General features: G+C 39.4%; 2 protein-coding genes across 2 annotated transcripts; both read right to left on the bottom strand.

Moving 5' to 3' along the window:
• Positions 1–815: 815 nt before the first annotated feature.
• On the bottom strand, positions 816–2,914 carry rdh5 (retinol dehydrogenase 5 (11-cis/9-cis); the record flags this gene model as incomplete). Its single annotated transcript, XM_080423509.1, has 4 exons — positions 816–1,036; positions 1,299–1,462; positions 1,883–2,141; positions 2,542–2,914. The coding sequence occupies 4 exons, from the start codon at positions 2,912–2,914 to the stop codon at positions 816–818; spliced, it is 1,017 nt and encodes a 338-aa protein (XP_080279635.1).
• A 3,304-nt stretch (positions 2,915–6,218) lies between these two features.
• bloc1s1 (biogenesis of lysosomal organelles complex-1, subunit 1) lies at positions 6,219–18,357 on the bottom strand. The gene is made up of 4 exons (XM_080424228.1): positions 18,173–18,357; positions 17,280–17,352; positions 9,706–9,838; positions 6,219–9,504 (listed from the first exon to the last, which is right to left on the bottom strand). The coding sequence occupies exons 1-4, from the start codon at positions 18,231–18,233 to the stop codon at positions 9,394–9,396; spliced, it is 378 nt and encodes a 125-aa protein (XP_080280354.1). The 5' UTR covers positions 18,234–18,357; the 3' UTR covers positions 6,219–9,393.
• Positions 18,358–19,003: the final 646 nt, after the last annotated feature.

The following is a 19,003-nucleotide window of genomic DNA, read 5'->3' on the forward strand; positions in this document are numbered from 1 at the left end:
ATTCCTAAAGAATAAATCAGTTAATTTGTTAGACTGACACACACAGACACATGCGCAGGTGCGCACACACACTCTGTCTATTGACTTTCTTCCATACCTGGGCCTTAACCCAACCTTATGAAGCAATCAACTGTTTCATAATGATGTCCAACTAACATTGTCCTCAAATGTGGCCTATGTGTCAGGAATGCACACACATGTTTCAATGTTTTCTCTAGTTATTTGTGTCCAACATTAATGCGCATTGGCATCTTACAAACACAGATTTTCCTTAAGATCTTCTTTATTTTGCCTTTAATGTTTAAGAACATTTTTCCAAATTACAGAACATAAATAATAAGGTCAAAAGGCCAAACATGGTCATGTTAACAAACATGATAGTTCAAATATACAGGATCCCAATATTTTCTCTCATGTTGCCAAATTCAAACAAACATTTACAGACAACAATATTTTAGTTGTTATTATATGTCAGATTTTGTACATAAGGATACACAGCTGCAAGATTCAGTCTATTCTGTGGTAAAAGCAGACAAGTAGCAAGTATTAAGGCAAAAAGGGCAAATTTCTTAAACTGAAACTCCAAGTTTGGTCCACACAAAACCACAGACCAAGCAATAATGAGTTTTAATGCACTCATTCAAAGCCATTATCATTATGTGCCCTACACGGTAAAATCCTCAGTGTTATTATTTTATACATTTGCAACTCCTGAGTGTGTGTACAAATGGATACATAGAATTACATTTGTACACACTCAGAGCTAAAGTAAACACTCAAGAAAGATTGTACTGTGTACTGTATAATTGTATTTCTTAGACACTATCGGCAGGACGAGGCATCACCAATTTCAGCCCAATATCGACCACCCAGGAAGGCATATAAGATAGGGGGATCCAGACAAATTTGGCATCCCAGCCGGCACTGTACCGGGTACGAGGGTAGGAAGCGGTCAAAGCGTGCTCCATGCTCCAGGTCACTTTGGACAGGTCAGCGTCGCAGACAGCGGTCATGATCAAACGCTGGACCTTAATGTCTGCAAATGAGAATCAACAATTTGATAATGTTGTTGATAAAGTTGCACTGTGTTAATGCTGCCAAATCTGCCATTTTTTTTATCTGACAACATAAATTGTGTATATGATCAACAATAAGCAGTTACATGCTGTGAGTGTGAACCACCTCAAGTAGTTCAAAACTCATGTTGGTGTTCACTTGGGGACAGCTCAGAGTAGTTGATTTCAATGCATTCAGGATGGTTATATCAGCACGTGGGAAGTGCACTATAAGGTACTTACACTTATCAAGGTACTTGTCACCATAGCTGGCTTTTACTTCAGGGGTAAGCTGGTTCCACAGTCGATGCAGCTCTCTCTCAAGGGGTTCCAGGCTAGTTACTGCTGTCTTGAAGAACCCTGGCTCAATAATGCACACCTTGATACCAAAGTAGTCTATGTCCCTCCTGAAAGATGGATTGTTTGTATTTATTTTTTTGGTTCTATATAAACATAAAAATCAACCTCATATGCTTGGACCATGGACCACGATGTTGGACAAAACAAACAGCACCAAGGTCCACATTGGAAATAAATGTTATTTTACGTTTTCATTCAGTTTATGTGTGTGTGTGTGTGTGTGTGTGTGTGTGTGTGTGTGTGTGTGTGTGTGTGTGTGTGTGTGTGTGTGTGTGTGTGTGTGTGTGTGTGTGTGTGTGTGTGTGTGTGTGTGTGTGTGTGTGTGTGTGTGAAAGATGGAAGTTGTCACTGCATGTGCAATGCAATGCTATATTCCACATCAACACTTTAAATACATTTTAAGTGTAATATTGTTTAGTTTGATGAATTTGGGTATTTCTCAGGAGCCAGTTGATACTCTGTCTTACCTGAGGCAGTCTGAAAACGATTCCACAGCAAACTTGGAGATGCAATAGCCACCGCCATTCGCAGCGACCCTCCCAAGCACTGAAGCTACGTTCACAAGACGCCCGCGGCCTCGCTTGATGAGCGGCAGGAAGGTCATCGTCATGGCAATCACTCCGTTCATATTAACTTTTAGAATGTTGTGGAAATCCTCCACTCTCATCCACTCTGAGGGCCCCATGGGCAGTGCGCGTCCAGCATTGTTCACAAGACCCCACAGTCCTAAATGGGGAACAAAAGCATTAAATAAAGACAGAACTATACAAGCTATGCCTCTGCTTTTGAAACCCCCCAAAGTCATTTGTTTTTTCCTTGTTCTGGTTAGACTGAATTAAATACATGCATTTCCCTTTGGGAAATATATAATTGAAGAACTACATTTTGGGGGGAAATGGTGCAAATTTGTCAACATTTAAAAATGTTCTTCTTTTAAATTTTAAAACAGCAAAAATGCCTTTACATGTTTTTGAGTTTGCAGATTGGCAATCTTTGCTATTTGTTGAACGAATAAGTATATAAGGGCTTAAGTGTTTATTGTTTTTTTGTTCTGTTTTTACAAATGGAACACTGTATCTTGGTTTCATTTGCTGGATGACATTGTTTCTTTCATGACATATCTCACCCTGGTCTCCAACCTCCTTCTTGGTCCACTCCATGGCTTTCTGGATGCTGTCCTGACTGGTCACATCTAGCTGAACAGTCTTTAAGTAGGGCCCAGTAACCCTCTTCAGATCATCAGCTCCCTTTTCTGTTAGACAACCAGCCAGTACGCGGAAACCTTTACGATCGAGGTTCCTGCACAAGAGGTTTCCAAACCCGGTGTCGCAGCCGGTCACAAAGACGTACCTATCTCTGAAGTTGTTGATCTCCAAGCTGTCACGGTACTTCCACACAAGCGCCCACAGTATCAAAATGGCACCAACAACGTAACACGTTACATTTTCCCTGTTGTACATGGGAGGGGACAGTGGAAGTGTGTGAACATAGAATCCCATTCAGATTAGAGATTACCTGCTGTTAGAAATTATATTTTTGAGGAGTGTATTGTAATGTGATTATGTTGCATTTTTGTGTTATCACCTTGGTCCGTCAGAAACCGTATTTGTCTCAGCCGAAAACCTGTGTGTGGTAGAACAAAAACTAAACTTGAACCGTGAATGTAATGTCCCCTGAGGGGACATTACATTCACGGACATGTAACAATTCCGACTTTAAATCAAAAATTAAGAACTGACAAAGGATCCAGTGGTCTAAAGTTAGGTCACAGGTTCAAAATCACAGTCCATGGTATAGTAATTAGTATAATCTTACCCTAAAAGGTCGTAGATGCCCATATTGTATCCAGAGAGGTGGTTTATTGTGGACCTGTATGAGATTGTGTTTGTTGAAAGACAGAGTGATCATTAATCCCTTTATTGAAATTACAATAATATATATATACCGGTAGTGAGCAGAACATTTATATTTTTAGAAGCGCCAGAGGATCTTGCTATGAATGTGACTAATACTATAACTTGAGATTGGCAATACATCGTACATGGTAAAGACATTTTGTTTCAATAATATCATGCACAATCAAGAAACACTATGCAAAGAAATTGGCAGGTCGAAAAAGAAATACTTATAATCTGACTGTAGGGTAGTCAAAGCATGCCTGTTAAGAATATTGCTGGAAGGTTCATATTAGCAGGACCATACAAAGCATCATATAAAACAAAAAGTTAATATAAGTAAGGAACAATTGTGTACTTGAATCTGTACACAACGTATTAGCCCAAGGTATTTAGACCCTGGGCTGGGTGTGACAACACACCTGTTGTGCATAATCGATGCACACAGGATATCAGCTATCCCCCAGAGGGGAGAGCCTCTGTCATGACAACAGGTTCCATCTGCTCTCAATGGATTCCAGGATTTACATGTGTTGTTACAGTACATTGTGATTATACACACTATGTAAGGCATGGCAAGCAGCTGAATGTAGGTTTCTGTACAGCACCAGGAATAAAGAGAACTTTGATCCAGAACCCAGCTGTCGCCTTCTCCCTGCTACCAAATATTGGTGTGTTTTGTGGAGTTTTCTCTACACATTCTAATTATACAGCTTTGATATTTTGTAAAGCACAAATTTGCTCCATGGACCTCAGTGGAAGACTTGCTTATAGTCTATGCATTATGCAATAACCCTGAAGGCACAAGAGAAAAGGCCTGTTTGTCTAATGCTCTTAGTGAACAAAGAGTGGCATTGGTGAGAGGATAGGAGCCGAAGGATGAGGGGGGCTTTGGGGGTCTATTGTTTTGTAACATAGTTGTAATGCTTGTGTCAGAGCAGTGTAAGGCTTTCTGCTCAAAAGTCATACATTTTCCGGAATAGTAGTGTGAGAAATATTAAGTTATTTTTAAATATGCCCTATATCATCCATCCAATAAATTTTCTTTCTTTGCAAATAGAGTATTATTGTTCGGAGATGCTTACATCCTCAAAGTACAATATGTTTTTCAGCAATTAAGCACATGAATTGTTATTGACAAATGAGCGTCAAATGGATTTCATGTGCCAAAGGCTCATGAAATTAATTCTTCAGATAAAAGGGTATTTCAATATTTAGATTTTGATAAGCTAGCCTCCTATATAAGCCAATTGAACTTCAAACTCAATTTTATTTATTCATTAAAGACAAAGGGGAAAAAAAGAAAGAGAATTGATTGAAAAAAACACAGCACCCTCATGCATTAGAAGGATACTATCAGTCACCAGAACCAGGGATGTGTTTTACATTATTCTAACATGGTTAAAATGAAGATTGAAGATGAATATGCTTGTATAGGAGGGGGCGTGTCTCATAAAGAATATGAAAATCTAAATATTGAATGAAGCAACTTAAAAACTGTCTGGGGTGCACACAAAACCCTGAGTAGATGTTAAAACGCCCCCAGAAGTGTTTTAAAGAGAAATACCCCTTTAAGTTTTCATGTGACAGCCATGCAAATGAGTTGAAATTATTAGGCCACATTCATGAAAGATGAACAACAAATAAGTGAAAATGATAAATCTGAGATGCATTTTTTAGTAGTCTTTTAGAAATGACTAAACTTTAAATGATCTATTCAAATATTCATCCAATCAATAATTGAATCATGTTTGCTTAATTTATCATGAAAACTATTATCCTACCTTTTCGCCCTTTATTAAGGAATTGAAATCCACAGGCTGTCCCTCCTCGTCACCTTTCCCTGTTGGACTATTGCTCCCTCTTGCACCGCAGTGAAACTGGCAGTAGAAAGGCTTTATCCTCAAGGTTTATCCCTTAAGACAAGTCCACATTTTGTAATCCGCAAAATGCTATTGGTTTGTGAGTGTGTGTGTGTGTGTGTGTGTGTGTGTGTGTGTGTGTGTGTGTGTGTGTGTGTGTGTGTGTGTGTTTGCTCTTTCCCCAAAAAGGCAGGAATTTCAGAATACTGTATGGAACTGATTTGAAGCTGAGATTTGCTACTGGCTCACACCACGAGTCAACGGTAAGCTTGACATTATGAAAATTGCAATGTCCAGACCAAGGTTTCCATACATGTATTTAACAGGTGAACAGGGTTTATCAGTTGTGTATTATATAGATACACAAATCACTGAGGGAACACGGTGCTCTCAGGAGTGGTAAGTGAAGGTGGTAGTGAGAGTAGTCCAAAGCAAATGGGTATGGAAGCAGCTGTGATATGGGAAATAATGCCGATGGTTTGGCGGTGTTGTAGTTTTACTCTTGGTTACATTAAAGCTGTACAATGTAATTATCCTGTCCTACCCCAGATTTGAACCCAGGTCTCCTGTGCAAGTGCTGACATGTTAACCACTGAGCAAATAGAACTTCCCTGCTGGCTCAGGGGAGAAACTTTAGCAGAGCAGGGAGGTGCTTGGGTGGCACAGTGGCAAAGTGCCTGCCCACCACCGCAGAGGTTGTGGGTTTGAATCCACCATGGTGCATACGGCTTTGTCCAGCGTCTATACAAAAACAATTGCCCCGTGTGTGTCGGGCGGGGAGGGTGATATTTGTCACTCACTGAGCATATTCCTATGGTGCTGGGGCGGCATCTGTCAGCAGGGAGTGTTGGGCGGAGGGAGTAGGATGAAGAATCTACATCCTCCTGGTGGGGGCTCCTCACTGGCAGGTGAGTCAGTAGGATACAACACACAAAGTATGCATGGGGAGGAATTAAAATACAGAGCCCTCTGGAGTGGCCGGTGTAAAAAGCAAATAACAGACACTACCATACAGATTTCACAAAAAAAAGTTACATATTAACAGCTTTTTGATTGATTGAATACTTTAGTCAGAAATGTCAACAGCACGTGGTACAGTAAGACATTAAAGCTAAAAGGATAACACAAAAAAGTCCCGGGGACTTAACATAGCATACAAAAATTAACTAAATAATACATTAAAAAAATTACAAACACTACAATAGTTAAATTAATTTTGGTCTCCTGATAGATGTTTTTTCAAGCCAATTTTGAAATAAACCATGGTTTTACATATCCTTTAATGGATGGTGTCAGGGCATTCCACATTTTGGTGTCACTTCCCCGTGTTCGTTTTGGGTGGTACCACATAATGGTCACTCCCTCTGGTGTTGTGGCTGTGGGTGTTACTCACTTTGGAGAAGTAGTTTGGTATGAGGGTATTGAGGACAGTCTTAAATACCATTAGGTAAGGGCCAAGAAGTCTTATCAGTTTGTTTCGGGATGTCTGAAGCATAGTTTTTAGTGACATCGAGATGTTGGAGAACCAAGTAGGCATAATCAAAATGGCAATTTATTTGTCAAGAATACAGCCCAAATAGGTAACCTCTTCTTTGCTTGAGATAATATACTGACATGGAGTTCACCCCGCTCTATTTTATACCTACCGTAAACATCTTTCACGAATAGTGAACAGCCGATGCAACGTGTTGTGCTTATCCTTATAGATCTATTTTTGATCTCATTTTATAATCAAAATATGAAATCTCTTATGATACTTGTATAATTATTGCATGGGGAAAGTAGACTTGAGGTGTCAGTCAGTTCTCCCACAAGGACAGAGGGACGAAACATTTTATATTTTGACTCCAAGGCATCTCTCTGTTCCTCAAAACAGAGAGAGGACATCCATGATGTTATGGGAACATGGCACAAAAGTACTTACATGGGTATATCACAAAACACACAGGAGGAGAATTTAAGACAATCACACAAGCCTGCAAAGGACATACAGTGCAGTACATATTACATAACAAACCTATTTTAATATCAATAAGTAAGGAGTGCCTGTTATCTCCCTTCCTCCAGATAGGAGAGAGCAGAGCACTGTTGACTTTGAATGGCTTACTGTGCTTTTTCTTCCCCCCCCCCCCCCCTCTCACAGCAGCTGCAAGCTGGTCATTTTGACATGTTTACTGTCCAGGGATGGAGGCAAACGAGCTTGAAAATATGTACAGAATTATTACTCTGATTTTCGAAACGGATTGGTTTGTTGCATTTGTGTATCATCTTTTCTTTTTAATAAACTCAATATTCAGCCTGGCTTGTAGAGCTTGATTTTTCCCCCGACACAATGCTAAACAATCTCCAAAATGTACTGGACCAAATGTTGCTATGACGTATAGATACACATTATATAGTGAGTCAATGGAATATATGAGTGATGGAGCGTAGCTAGTTACAAACGTAAAAGAAAACGTTAAACGTAGAGTGGTGGGAGAGCTCAGCTCACTGCCACGTGCCTTGTTGTGACATAACCTTTCCTTACTGCGTCACACATTCCATAGATAGATTAATTGTATTCCCCTGCTCAAGCAGCACACAAACAGCGCAAGAGTACAATTATTTTACGACAAACAATGCTGCATCACAAACATCCTAAACCTTTTTCATAAGCACATCATAAGCAAGATCATGAGCAGCAGAGCTGGCATACATAATTTGGGGACTGAAAGGTGAAAAGAGGCTAACATACAGTAGAAGTAGCTGTTAGAAGGGGTATCACAGCAAAGCATATGGAATGCCGTCTGTGGCCACTTAAACCTATTACAAGCAAATAAAGCCAATTTATTGCTACACTTTTACATAAAGCCTCATTAGTTCAGATACAACAGTTGATTCGTCACCATCAATCTCTTTTTGAATGTGTGAAGCTACAAAGTAAGAAATCGGTGAAGTTGTCCTTTAATATACAGGCCTAAAGTGATCTAAGTTAGCAGATAGTTGCCCTGCCTTCATCAGCCAAGAAGGATCAACATGGTATCATTTTGGCATCATATCCTATATTAAAGAGGTGGTACCATGGTTTTGCACTTTTTCTGTTTTTCATGTGTCTATGAGGTTGATAGAACTTCATTAAGCCCCCTGGTGGTGTTTTTATGGTGTTTTATGTCTTCTCTGACTATTTTGAGTTTCTTCCTGGAGGCTGAAACCTTGAGGGTCAAACGTGCCAATAGAAAAACAGCACTTTAATGACACAGTAAAATTATACCCTCCCCCTCATTATCATAACACAACAGGTGTGGGCATGAGGAGGAGGGACTAGGACAGGTGGGTGGTGCTAAGGTGGTGGAGGAGGTGCTAAGGTGAGAACCAGGTATACTTAATGAACTGGAGGCGTGTCCACATAAAAACATAATTTTAACACTTTCTGTACACTTTTTTGAAAAAAAATCTTCCTCCTAGTATAACCATAATACCTGATGATTATGTTTTAGGGGGGGGGGGGGGATCACTGAAAATCACGGCACCCAGTCTTTAAAATTGGCTTATGGGAGGACCAGCTGGCTGGTGGACCACGTCATTACGCTCATGTCACTATGACTCGGCCATAACCATATAAGGAAGGAGTTACCAATACAGCTACGCCCAAATATGGAGTCTAATCTCAGTGTGTGGCATCAGGCGCAAACAAATCAGTCAGCTCCATATATGGGAACAAAAGGGGGCATGCCCATATATATGCATGGGACAAGGACTGACAGATACCGAGATCTCCATATATGGGCATTGAGGGTGTGCAATTCAGTCTCAAAAACAATATGTAGAGTATTCCAACAGTAACAGGCCCAATCTAGCCGACTTTGTGAGAGACATCAAGACTCATAGAAAGGACTTGACAAAAGTCTTATGTCCACCCTGGTTAGGGTCTCCTGAACCAGACTTTGTTGAACTTTCATTCCAGTGTGGTGTGTTTCAGTCTCACAGGTCTTATCCTAGCCTGACACTCATCCTGAATTTTCATTTCGTTTCACTCCATTATTCAGTCTGAAAGCACTCTCAGTGCAGCCGTTTTCTAAGATGGGGGCGTGGCCAAAGTGGGACTCTTTGAAGATTGGTTCATACTGGATTGCCGGTTAGATTTTCAACCGAGAAAACCCCACCTTCGACAGCGTCACCAGACCCTGAATGAGAGGCTAGCGATTCAGGGTCTGGAGCCAGGCTAGTCTTTTCCTATAATGTCTATGAGGAGGCAGACTGAAGCTGGCCCTTGTGTACATACTCCAGAGCTGTGGCAATGGTCCTCATGTCCATTTCAATGCTGCGTGCCCAGTTCTCCACATCCCCAATTTCCTGTTAAACAAGGGGCACAGTAACATAGAAAGAGGTTTATGACAATTGTGCACATGTAGGGTATTAGGGTAAACTATCCATTTCCCATATTTCCTATAAAGCTTTTGGCCTTATTTGAGGAAATATTTTCTACCACAAGGGGTAGCAATTGACAAAGTTTGCAGATGTCAAGACTTTTTTTGTTGACACAGTGTGACCCACCTTTAGGGCCTGATTGAAGCCTTCCACCATACTGATCCATTGAGCGGTTTGCTTGGAAAACTGGCTAGCCTGCACTTGGAGAGTCTTCACCTCATGGTCCAGCTTACGTTGGTTTACATATGCCTGAGCCACCCTGGAATGAAATAGAAAACAATATGAGGCGTTGCCGTTATCCTGCATTTGATGTATCATCCTAGCAAGATATGGAACTCTAAAGCCCAGCATGTTCTCATCTGACCGTTTGTAAGGCAATTCAAAGATCTTTAAAGTACATAAAACTGTACATAAAAAACATTTAAAGGCATAAGGCATTTCAAAATAAATAAAAGGAACAACATTGATTTAAAAAAGACAACATAGCAAAAAAATAAGTAATTGTAGTTTTATTTATTCTCAGACAATCAGTAATAAACTTTTGTATTCAGTATTTTATTGTGTAGGAACATCCTACGGTTCAGCCACCAACATCTGGAGGGGTCACAGGACCCAATCCTCACCAAACTTGGCACAAACACTGTTCAGGGGTCTGCCATGACAATAGTCATAGTCACACACACAAAAAAACTAAATTGCACACATATTGGGCGCTACAGCAGTGTTTAACAATGGCCATAACTCAGTGACCATTTGCTCTGATCAGCGCAATATAGGACTGGATTTGAAGGCAACCTAGCAGCCTGAAAATCTAGTCTGTTTAATGTGCTTTATTTAAACTTTGAATTAGCACAATCAATCAATAAACTATAAAGGGTGACACCCTATCATTGCAAAAACGTAGGTGCATGAATCAATATCACAGTAACTAGTTTATGAGAGTGTGTTTTTTGTTAGTTACCGGTATATTATTTTCCACACATAGGCGTGCTTCAATTCTGCCATTGCTTTTTTGTTTGACAAGTATTGATAGCTGGTCTAATTATTAAGCAAACTCATTTGCTGGTGCAACAGCATTCAGAGGCTATTTATGCTGGGGCCTGGGGGGTTTGTCAATCTATCAACATCAACAGTAGCAATTAAGTTGCATGCATTGTTTATATTTTTTGCTAATGATGTTATTGAGAAAGGATTGTCTGAGTTTCTCCGTTCTAAATTATTTGTAATTGAAGTTTCTCTTCATAGAATGGTTTGGAATTTAGTTTTTTGCATTTGCGCTCAGCTATCAGGAATTGTCTTTTCTGGATTTCAACCGATTTGAATTTAAATGATCCACAAGGTTTAACAGAGATTAAATTGGGGGTTGGTGACAGACAGCCTTTATAAAGAGTGCACTACTGATATTCTCATTATAACAGTATTTAACAGTACCTGATCTAAAATGGATGTCTGACTCTGGAGTAATAGACATATCAAAGTAAATACATAGATAATCAGATAAAGCAAGGTCAGATCGCCAAGGGGCTAAATATTGAGCCCCTTGGCGATCATCAAATCTAAATTGTGCCCAGCCTATGAGTGGGCCTTTTCACAATGCTGACAGTCAATTTCAAGAACGTACATGTGCCAAAAGTTCTTTAGCAGCGTTGTGACTCGTGGCATAAGTAGGCACAAGTCTACTTCACTTAATTTCTAGCTTATAGTCTGATTGTGATGAAATAGTAGAGACCTTTGTTTAGGAAACCGTTTTGGGCCATGAAATCTTTTCTATAAAAGGGAATGTTCTAAACAATGGTCTCTCTATATACAACTGTTGATCTTTAAGCTGACTGATTTGGCTCCCATTACACATTTCACAATTATTTTCTAATCTTTCTCGTGTAACATTTGCCATTGTGTCACGTTAAGCCTAGTGTACCGGCATGCAAGGAATGGATTGCTTTATTCATGTCCAAGCACTGTAAGAAAACGTGCATGGCCCCAGCCCACACATATTTCAATTTAACTTCCAACCATATTTTCACACGTTGCAGTATTTATGCCTGGAGCCTGACTGTATGCATGAAGCTTAAAAACACACATACAACATAAACATTATTCAGGGTTCACTGGTTAGGGAACACTACCAGGTATACGCAATCTGCTCACAGATTAGAGGTCATATTTTAAGATGCATCACAACATGGTCCCAGATATTTGGATATTTGTGTTTACATTAATTATTTACAGCTCAAGTGGAAATATATATATGCACTGAGTAAATCTTGGATAATCTTGGGAGGGATAGTAAGCATATTATCTGTGAACTACAAAGCATAGGGATAGGCTAGCCGCAAGCAACTCTTAGATCCTATTTTTTATATCTGGAATCTAGAGTTGCAATACCAACCTTTGACAGCCCATACAACCAAATAGAAAAGTCCTATCCGATTGTATTAAACAACGTTAAATTCACCAACATTGCAGCTGTACGGAAAGCTTGAATTAAGTTTTTGTTTGATAAAAATCCACCATAGACATGTTATGAGCTACTTTCTGTCAATAAATTCCGTGCATAATTTGTGTGTTGGAGTTTGGAAGCGCCTGTTGGAAATCACTCAACGTCATGGTCCTGCGTACCACCTGTTCCAAAATTGCACATAATGCAGGAGGCAGCAGGACGTTGCGTTATTAAAAACGAGCGCTTCCAAACTCCAACACTTAGAAAAATTGTCACCTGCACGGAATTTATTGACAGAATGTAGCTCATAACATGTCTACGGTGGATTTTTTATGAAACAAAAACTTTGCAGATAGAAAGAGGATAATTCAAGCTTTCCGTACAGCTGCAATGTTGGTGATTTTAACCTCGTTTAATCCAATCAGATATAGGGCTGGTGAATTTATATTCGAATATCGAATATTCCTCGAATATGGGGAAAATATGTATATTCGAATATGAAAATGAATATTTGATAAAATAAAATAAAAAACATTTTTTATGTTTATTTGGAACAATACAAAAAACAATGTATCAAGTTATAAAAACAAAAAAAATGTTTTATTGGATCCGAGCACTCTATACGTTGTTTTTTGTATTGTTTCTGTCAATAAAAATAGGGGGGAAAAATATTTTTTTATAATAATAATATTCGACTATATTCAAATATCTGGCAATTTTTAAGACCAATATTCGAATATCATTTCTGAGGAAAGTTGACAGCCCTAATCAGATCAGACATCAGACAATCAGACATTTCTGTTTGGATGTATGGGCTGTCAAGGGTTGGTATTGCAACTCTAGATTACAGATATTAAAAATAGGATCTAAGAGTTGCTTGCGGCTAAGGGATAGGCATATTGGGGTAGTCCATGGGCGAAACACCCTGAAAAGAGGCAGTTCCGTATACAGACAGACCTTACTCTCTGGACCATAAACAGTGGTGGAAAGTAACTAGTACATTTCCTCAAGTACTGTACTAAAGTAACATTTTGAGGTATTTTTTACTGTAGTGGAGTATTTCCAAATTTCAGTACTTTTACTTCTATTCCACTACATCTCAGAGGCAAATGTTACACTTTTACTCCACTATAATTATTTGAAAACTTAAGTTACTTTATAGATTTTGACTATTATAACAAAACATACATTATCCACTTCAGCCCTATTCTGTTGTTAAGCCGTGACATTGCGCCCCTTCAGAACAACTTCCGGGTCTAAGTGTGTGTTTTGCCAATATGCGCAGTGCTGTCTCCCTCGCTGTTTTAACAGATCAACAGAACAACTAAAGTGTCATTCTAACGCTTTCCTGGCAACGACAAAGAGAATAGGAAATAGTTATTTTATATATATCTATATATAAATATATAAATAAATATAAAAAATAAATATTATACTGTTAAAGAGACATGGTTTTGCACTTTTTCTGTTTTTCATGTGTCTATGAGGTTGATAGAACTTCATTAAGCCCCCTGGTGGTGTTTTTATGGTGTTTTATGTCTTCTGACTATTTTGAGTTTCTACCTGGAGGCTGAAACCTTGAGGGTCAAACGTGCCAATAGGAAAACAGCGCTTTAGTGACATAGTAAAAACATACCCTCCCCCTCATTATCATAACACAACAGGTGTGGGCATGAGGAGGAGGAGGGACTAGGACAGGTGGGTGGTGCTAAGGTGGTAGAGGAGGTGCTAAGATGTATGCAGATGATGCTGTTGTACTTGCCCATGGTAAAAGCTATGCAGAGGTGTCAATAATCTTAACCTCAGCTCTGACAAGCATTCAAGACTGGCTTATAGATTCATGTCTGCTCTTGAATGCCAAAAAGACAGTCTGCATGGCCTTCTCCAAAAGACCAGTTGTATTGGAGTCCTCAAATGTGTTTCTGGGTGGGGAGGAACTTCAACTTGTCCCAGAGTTCAAGTACCTCGGAGTCATACTAGACTCAACCCTAAAAGGTCCTTACACACCAGGGCGATTTTTTTCATGCGAATAATACGTTTTTTTTTTAAACCTTATAAAGTCAATGCAAGCTTCCACACCAGTTTCGCGGAGCGAAAAAAGCGTCTTTTAATTATTCGGAACGAGTCCGAATTTTGCGTATATTCGCCGGTGTGTAAGGACCTTAACTTTTAAAAAACATGTGAAGAAAGTCACAAATACGATTAAATTCAACCTTCAAAATGTTAAACAAATTAGACCCTTCCTGACAGTTGGAGCTGCCAGATCGTATCTTCACTGTATGATCCTATCACACATTGTATACTGTTTTACAAACTGGTCTTGCACAGGCGTGATGATTCTAAAACCCATTAAACAGCTCTACAAAAGTGCGCTCAAGGTGTTTGACAGGAAGCCTCACTCTTATCATCATTGTAACATACTCAGGAGGCTCAATTGTTTTTGCTTCGACAATTTCAAAAAGATCAAACAGGTTGGGGTCATATACAAGACCTTACATGGTCTGTGCCCGCCCCCCCTAAGGGAATTCATTAAAAGGAAGCCTGAAAGAGGAATCAGCACCAGAGCAACCACTCGAGGAGATTGTGAAGTGCCGCACCGGCAAACAACCTTCGGTCAAAATGTCCTCTCAGTACAGGGTTGTGTAGCATGGAATGGCCTTCCTCTACATATAAGGGATTGTGCTACATTTCCATCTTTTAAATTCAATGTGAAAAGATGGTTGCTTGAAAACCAAAGCTGCAACCATTTGTGATCATATTTTAGGTTTATTTTTAGGCTATGTAATGTTATGTAAATGTATTTCACCGTTTGTCTATTTTCTGATGTTATGTTTTTCTGATTTTATGTTTTGTGTGAGGACTGCGGATGAAAATTAGCATCTTTGCTAAATCCGGTGTATTTACGTTCATGTGACGTTCATTAATATGCTCTGTCCTGTCTAAATAAACAAATAAAGTAAGTAAAGTAAGGTGAGAACCAGGTATACTTAATGAACTGGGAGGCGTGTCCACATAAAAACATAATTTTAACAATTTCTGTACACTTTTTTGAAAAAAATCTTCCTCCTAGTATAACCATAATACCTGATGATTATGTTTGGGGGGGGGGGGGGGAAATAACTGAAAATCACGGCACCCTGTCTTTAATAATAAATAAATATGTATATAAATATATATATTAGCCTACTTTTTACTGTCTATAGCATTAAGACCCTTTTTAACCCTCAATGGTTCATTTCTGAAAAAGGAGGTTATTGTAAAAAGATTTACGGGTTCCGTTTGTTTACAATGAAGAGTGGACGGCGCTGGTGCCTTTTGGACCCGGAAGTGACGTCGGACTACAACATGACGTCAGACTTAAAAACCGAATATACATTTCGGTCATTTGAAAATAGCTAATAAAGCTCACAATGCGACGCATTGTGAGCTTGTAGATATGCTATTTTCAAAAGATATCTATACATTTTATACATTTGAAAACTTGTGAAATGGGCATAATGAGTACTTGTACTTTTGGTACTTTAAGTACATTTTGATACCAATACTTTTGTACTTTTACTCAAGTAGATTTGTAATTCCAGATTTTTACTTGTAACAGAGTATTTCTACATTACTTTTACCTTGAGTATTTTTTCCACCACTGACCATAAAGTATATTAGGCCTAACGGTTGCCTGACTAGTAAATAAAAAGTTTGAGGTTGCTTTCAGGTTGCCCGACGGCCGACGGGCAAGTGTGTTAGAGCAGAACTGCCTTCATAGTTCACTATAAACACAACACAAGATGTCTGTGGAATTTAAAATGAGTCAAGTATATATGCTATAGTTACATTTGGCATACATAATGAGGTATGTCCATATCGCATAGCCCCAGAATTGGCAAGTAGATAGAGTTCTCAACGGGCCTGAAAATTAAGGCTCGGCCCTAACTGGGCCCGACTGGGCCGGCCCGAGGCTCGGCCCGAACCCGACTATTTCCATCATGTTAGGCCCGAAACCCGAAAAAACCCGAGGGGAAAAAAAATAAAAAAAAGTTTTGGGATTTTTTTTTTTTTTTTTTTTATATTTTTACTATTATTATTCTGTTCTGAATGTGTATTTATCTATTATGAAGATGGCGCTGACGGCGCTGACTGATATTAACTTACACTGACTGTGTTGATTTAAATGAAGTTAAATCCTTGTCTTTGGCTCACGGACACACCTCTGTGCAATGCGATGCATCGTCTCCGTCTCCTCTCCCCCCCTGACTGTCTGAGACCGACTCGAGACTGTTGTTAACCTATTAGCTTAAGTTTACACGCGTTGGGTGAAAAATATTATAATACTGAACTAAACGCGGGTGGATTACATTGTATTGTGAAAATCAGAAAGCACCGTTTCCGCCACTTGTGTAACTTAACACAGCACGCCAGTATAGAGCACGCCGGTTAGTAATCTTAACTCACAAAAACACATTGAACATCCTGTTAAACCTTCAAATTAAAACATTTTGACAACGTAAACAAAACAACGACACGTGTAGTGTACTGCGTGTATGCACGTTCTCGCGCGTGGCTATATATGGAAAGCTTGCTCCTGCGTTCTTCAATGGACCCTTCGCTAAACCCCACCGCAAAAGCGATTGTCCAATGCCAGCTTAGCAACCGTTGTTAGCCTGGCATAGGTCTGGCAAACTTTCGTCGCCTGCCATAGCTGTCAATGTTATTGCGTCAGCACACACACAATCATTTGCAACATAATAGCAAGAATAGGAATAGCACGATAACGCAATGGTGACTATGAACCACGTACCCAAACCCGTTTGAGGCTGCTTTTCCCAAGCTGAAATCTGCACTTAAACTACAAGGCTGAATGGCTGTGTTGTTGAACACATACACAGCTTCTTCAGGAAAGTTACACGATACGAGTACGACTCACTCGCCCAGGTGGTGTCAATAATAGGCTACTAATCACTGTAATCGTAACAAAATTCAGAATCACAGCGCTGCCTGTTTAAGTGTATTAATTCATTTGTTCGTCTATTTATTAACTGCTCCTGGCAGTCTTACCCTGCGGTACATTCATGCTGCCCGAGGCTCGGCTCGGCCCGACCAATTAGCATACTTTTGAGGCCCGGCTCGGCCCGAAAACGTCGGGTCGGGTCGGGTTCGGGTAGAATTTGAGAACTCTACAAGTAGAACAGGCCTACTTGCCCTAAGTGAGACCTTAGTGTCAACCCCTGTATTAGGTGAGGAACAACAGTAGGAGTTATAACATTACCCAACGTTGAGGTGGTCCACCAGGGCTTCCGTCAGGCAGGTGGCTGCAGTAATAGCCTCTCGCCTCCGTCTCTCTGTGCAAGACAAAATATTAAACATAACAGTTGTGGGAAAAGTTAAGAGTATCAATACTGCAATGTAGACATACTCTGTTACAATTAAAAGTCCTGAATTCAAAATTTACTAAGTAAAAGTTCAAAAAGTATTGGTATCAAAATGTACTTATGCAGAATGTCCCAATTCACACGTTTTGTTTTTAAATGTAAAAGATTTATACAAATCTTTTGAAGATAGCAGATCTACAAGCTCACAATCACGACGCATTGTGTGCTTGTAGATTGGATATTTTCAAAAGGCCAAAATGCATATAGGGCTGAAGAGGTTAATGTATATTTTGTAATCAAAATTAAAATCTACAAAGTAACTAATAACTGAAGTTTTCAAAGAATTGTTGTAGAGTAGAAGTACAACATTTGCCTCCGAGATGTAGTGGAGTACATGTAAAAGTACTGAAAATTGGAATTACTCCAGTAAGTCCAAATAATATCTTAAAATTGTACTTAAGAACAGTACTTGAGTACATGTACTTAATTACTTTCCACCACTGGTATTAAACACAATAAATAAATATGGTAATTTGAATATCGAACTAAGAAATTGCTCGATAGCTTATCACCCCGGTGACTTTACTTACACCACTCAGCCCTGGGCCTGTAAAGCAAAAAAAAAAGACCGATCTACAAGCTCACGACGAGTCGCAAAGCGACGCACCGTGAGCTTGTAGATCGGCAATTTTTCGTCGCGTGCTACCGTTGTACGACGAAGCATACGCGCCTTGTTTTTAGCACTAGCCTAGCATGTTGGCAAGAATTACTTCTTCTTTCTGCCGCTCACCTTGAAGCTCCTTTCGCTCGTTCTGCTTCGCCTGGTGCTCCTTCAGTAAACGAGACAGCATGTTCGCTTTATTGTTGCTATTTCTGAGGGGAAAAAAACTATTTTCGTGTAGATAGCGTTAGTTTGAATGTGTTTTAGTGAACAGAATGCTGCTAGCTAAATGACTTGTTATGTTGTCACGAGACTGCAAGAAGGCAAGCTGCTGCACGGAAGTTATCACTGTTGCCAGATTTTGCGAGAGAAATAAGGAACTAGGGCTACGAAAACAAGCTAATTAGAAGCGACGACTTATAGGTGACCACACATGAGCACTTTTAAACCTATATCTGCATCGGCTATTTGAAAATAGCAGATCTACAAGCTCACAACGCGTCGCATCTGCTATTTTTTTTTTTTAATCTTGAAATAAGTAGAAAATGTAGTAGAATATTTTTTTAGATGGGGGGGGTCCTTGGATAATAATGACACATTAATTTGGGGGTCCTTGACATGAACATATTTTAGAACCACCGGTTTAAATAACATTTAGGAAACAGGCCCAAATAAGCAACGCAACAAGCAACTTTACAGAAAAACAAGCCCAAAGTCGCTTATAATAAGCGGACATGGCAACGCTAACGGAAGTGTCGACACAATACATTATGGGGGTGTTTCTAATGTTCTGATTAATAACAAAACAAAAGCTATTTTGTTTTCATTTAAAATTTATGTATTATTTCAAATTATAAACGTACGATCAACTGGGAGATTTATGTGCAAGAATGAATCACACATTTTGCCATTGCCAACAATGCCATTGATTCGTTTTTTGTTTTTCTGTGCATGTATTGA

Source organism: Gymnoscopelus braueri, assembly GCF_963280865.1.
Source record: "Gymnoscopelus braueri genome assembly, chromosome: 3".
NCBI classification, from domain to species: domain Eukaryota; kingdom Metazoa; phylum Chordata; class Actinopteri; order Myctophiformes; family Myctophidae; genus Gymnoscopelus; species Gymnoscopelus braueri.

Excerpts from the sequence above, each read along its gene's own strand:
- bloc1s1 (XM_080424228.1), bottom strand. The coding sequence starts at position 18,233 with ATGCTGTCTCGTTTACTGAAGGAGCACCAGGCGAAGCAGAACGAGCGA. Across the intron at positions 9,839-17,279 it reads GTGGACCACCTCAACGTTGG|GGTGGCTCAGGCATATGTAA; the intron begins GTAATGTTATAA and ends ATTTCATTCCAG. Across the intron at positions 9,505-9,705 it reads GCTTCAATCAGGCCCTAAAG|GAAATTGGGGATGTGGAGAA; the intron begins GTGGGTCACACT and ends CTTGTTTAACAG.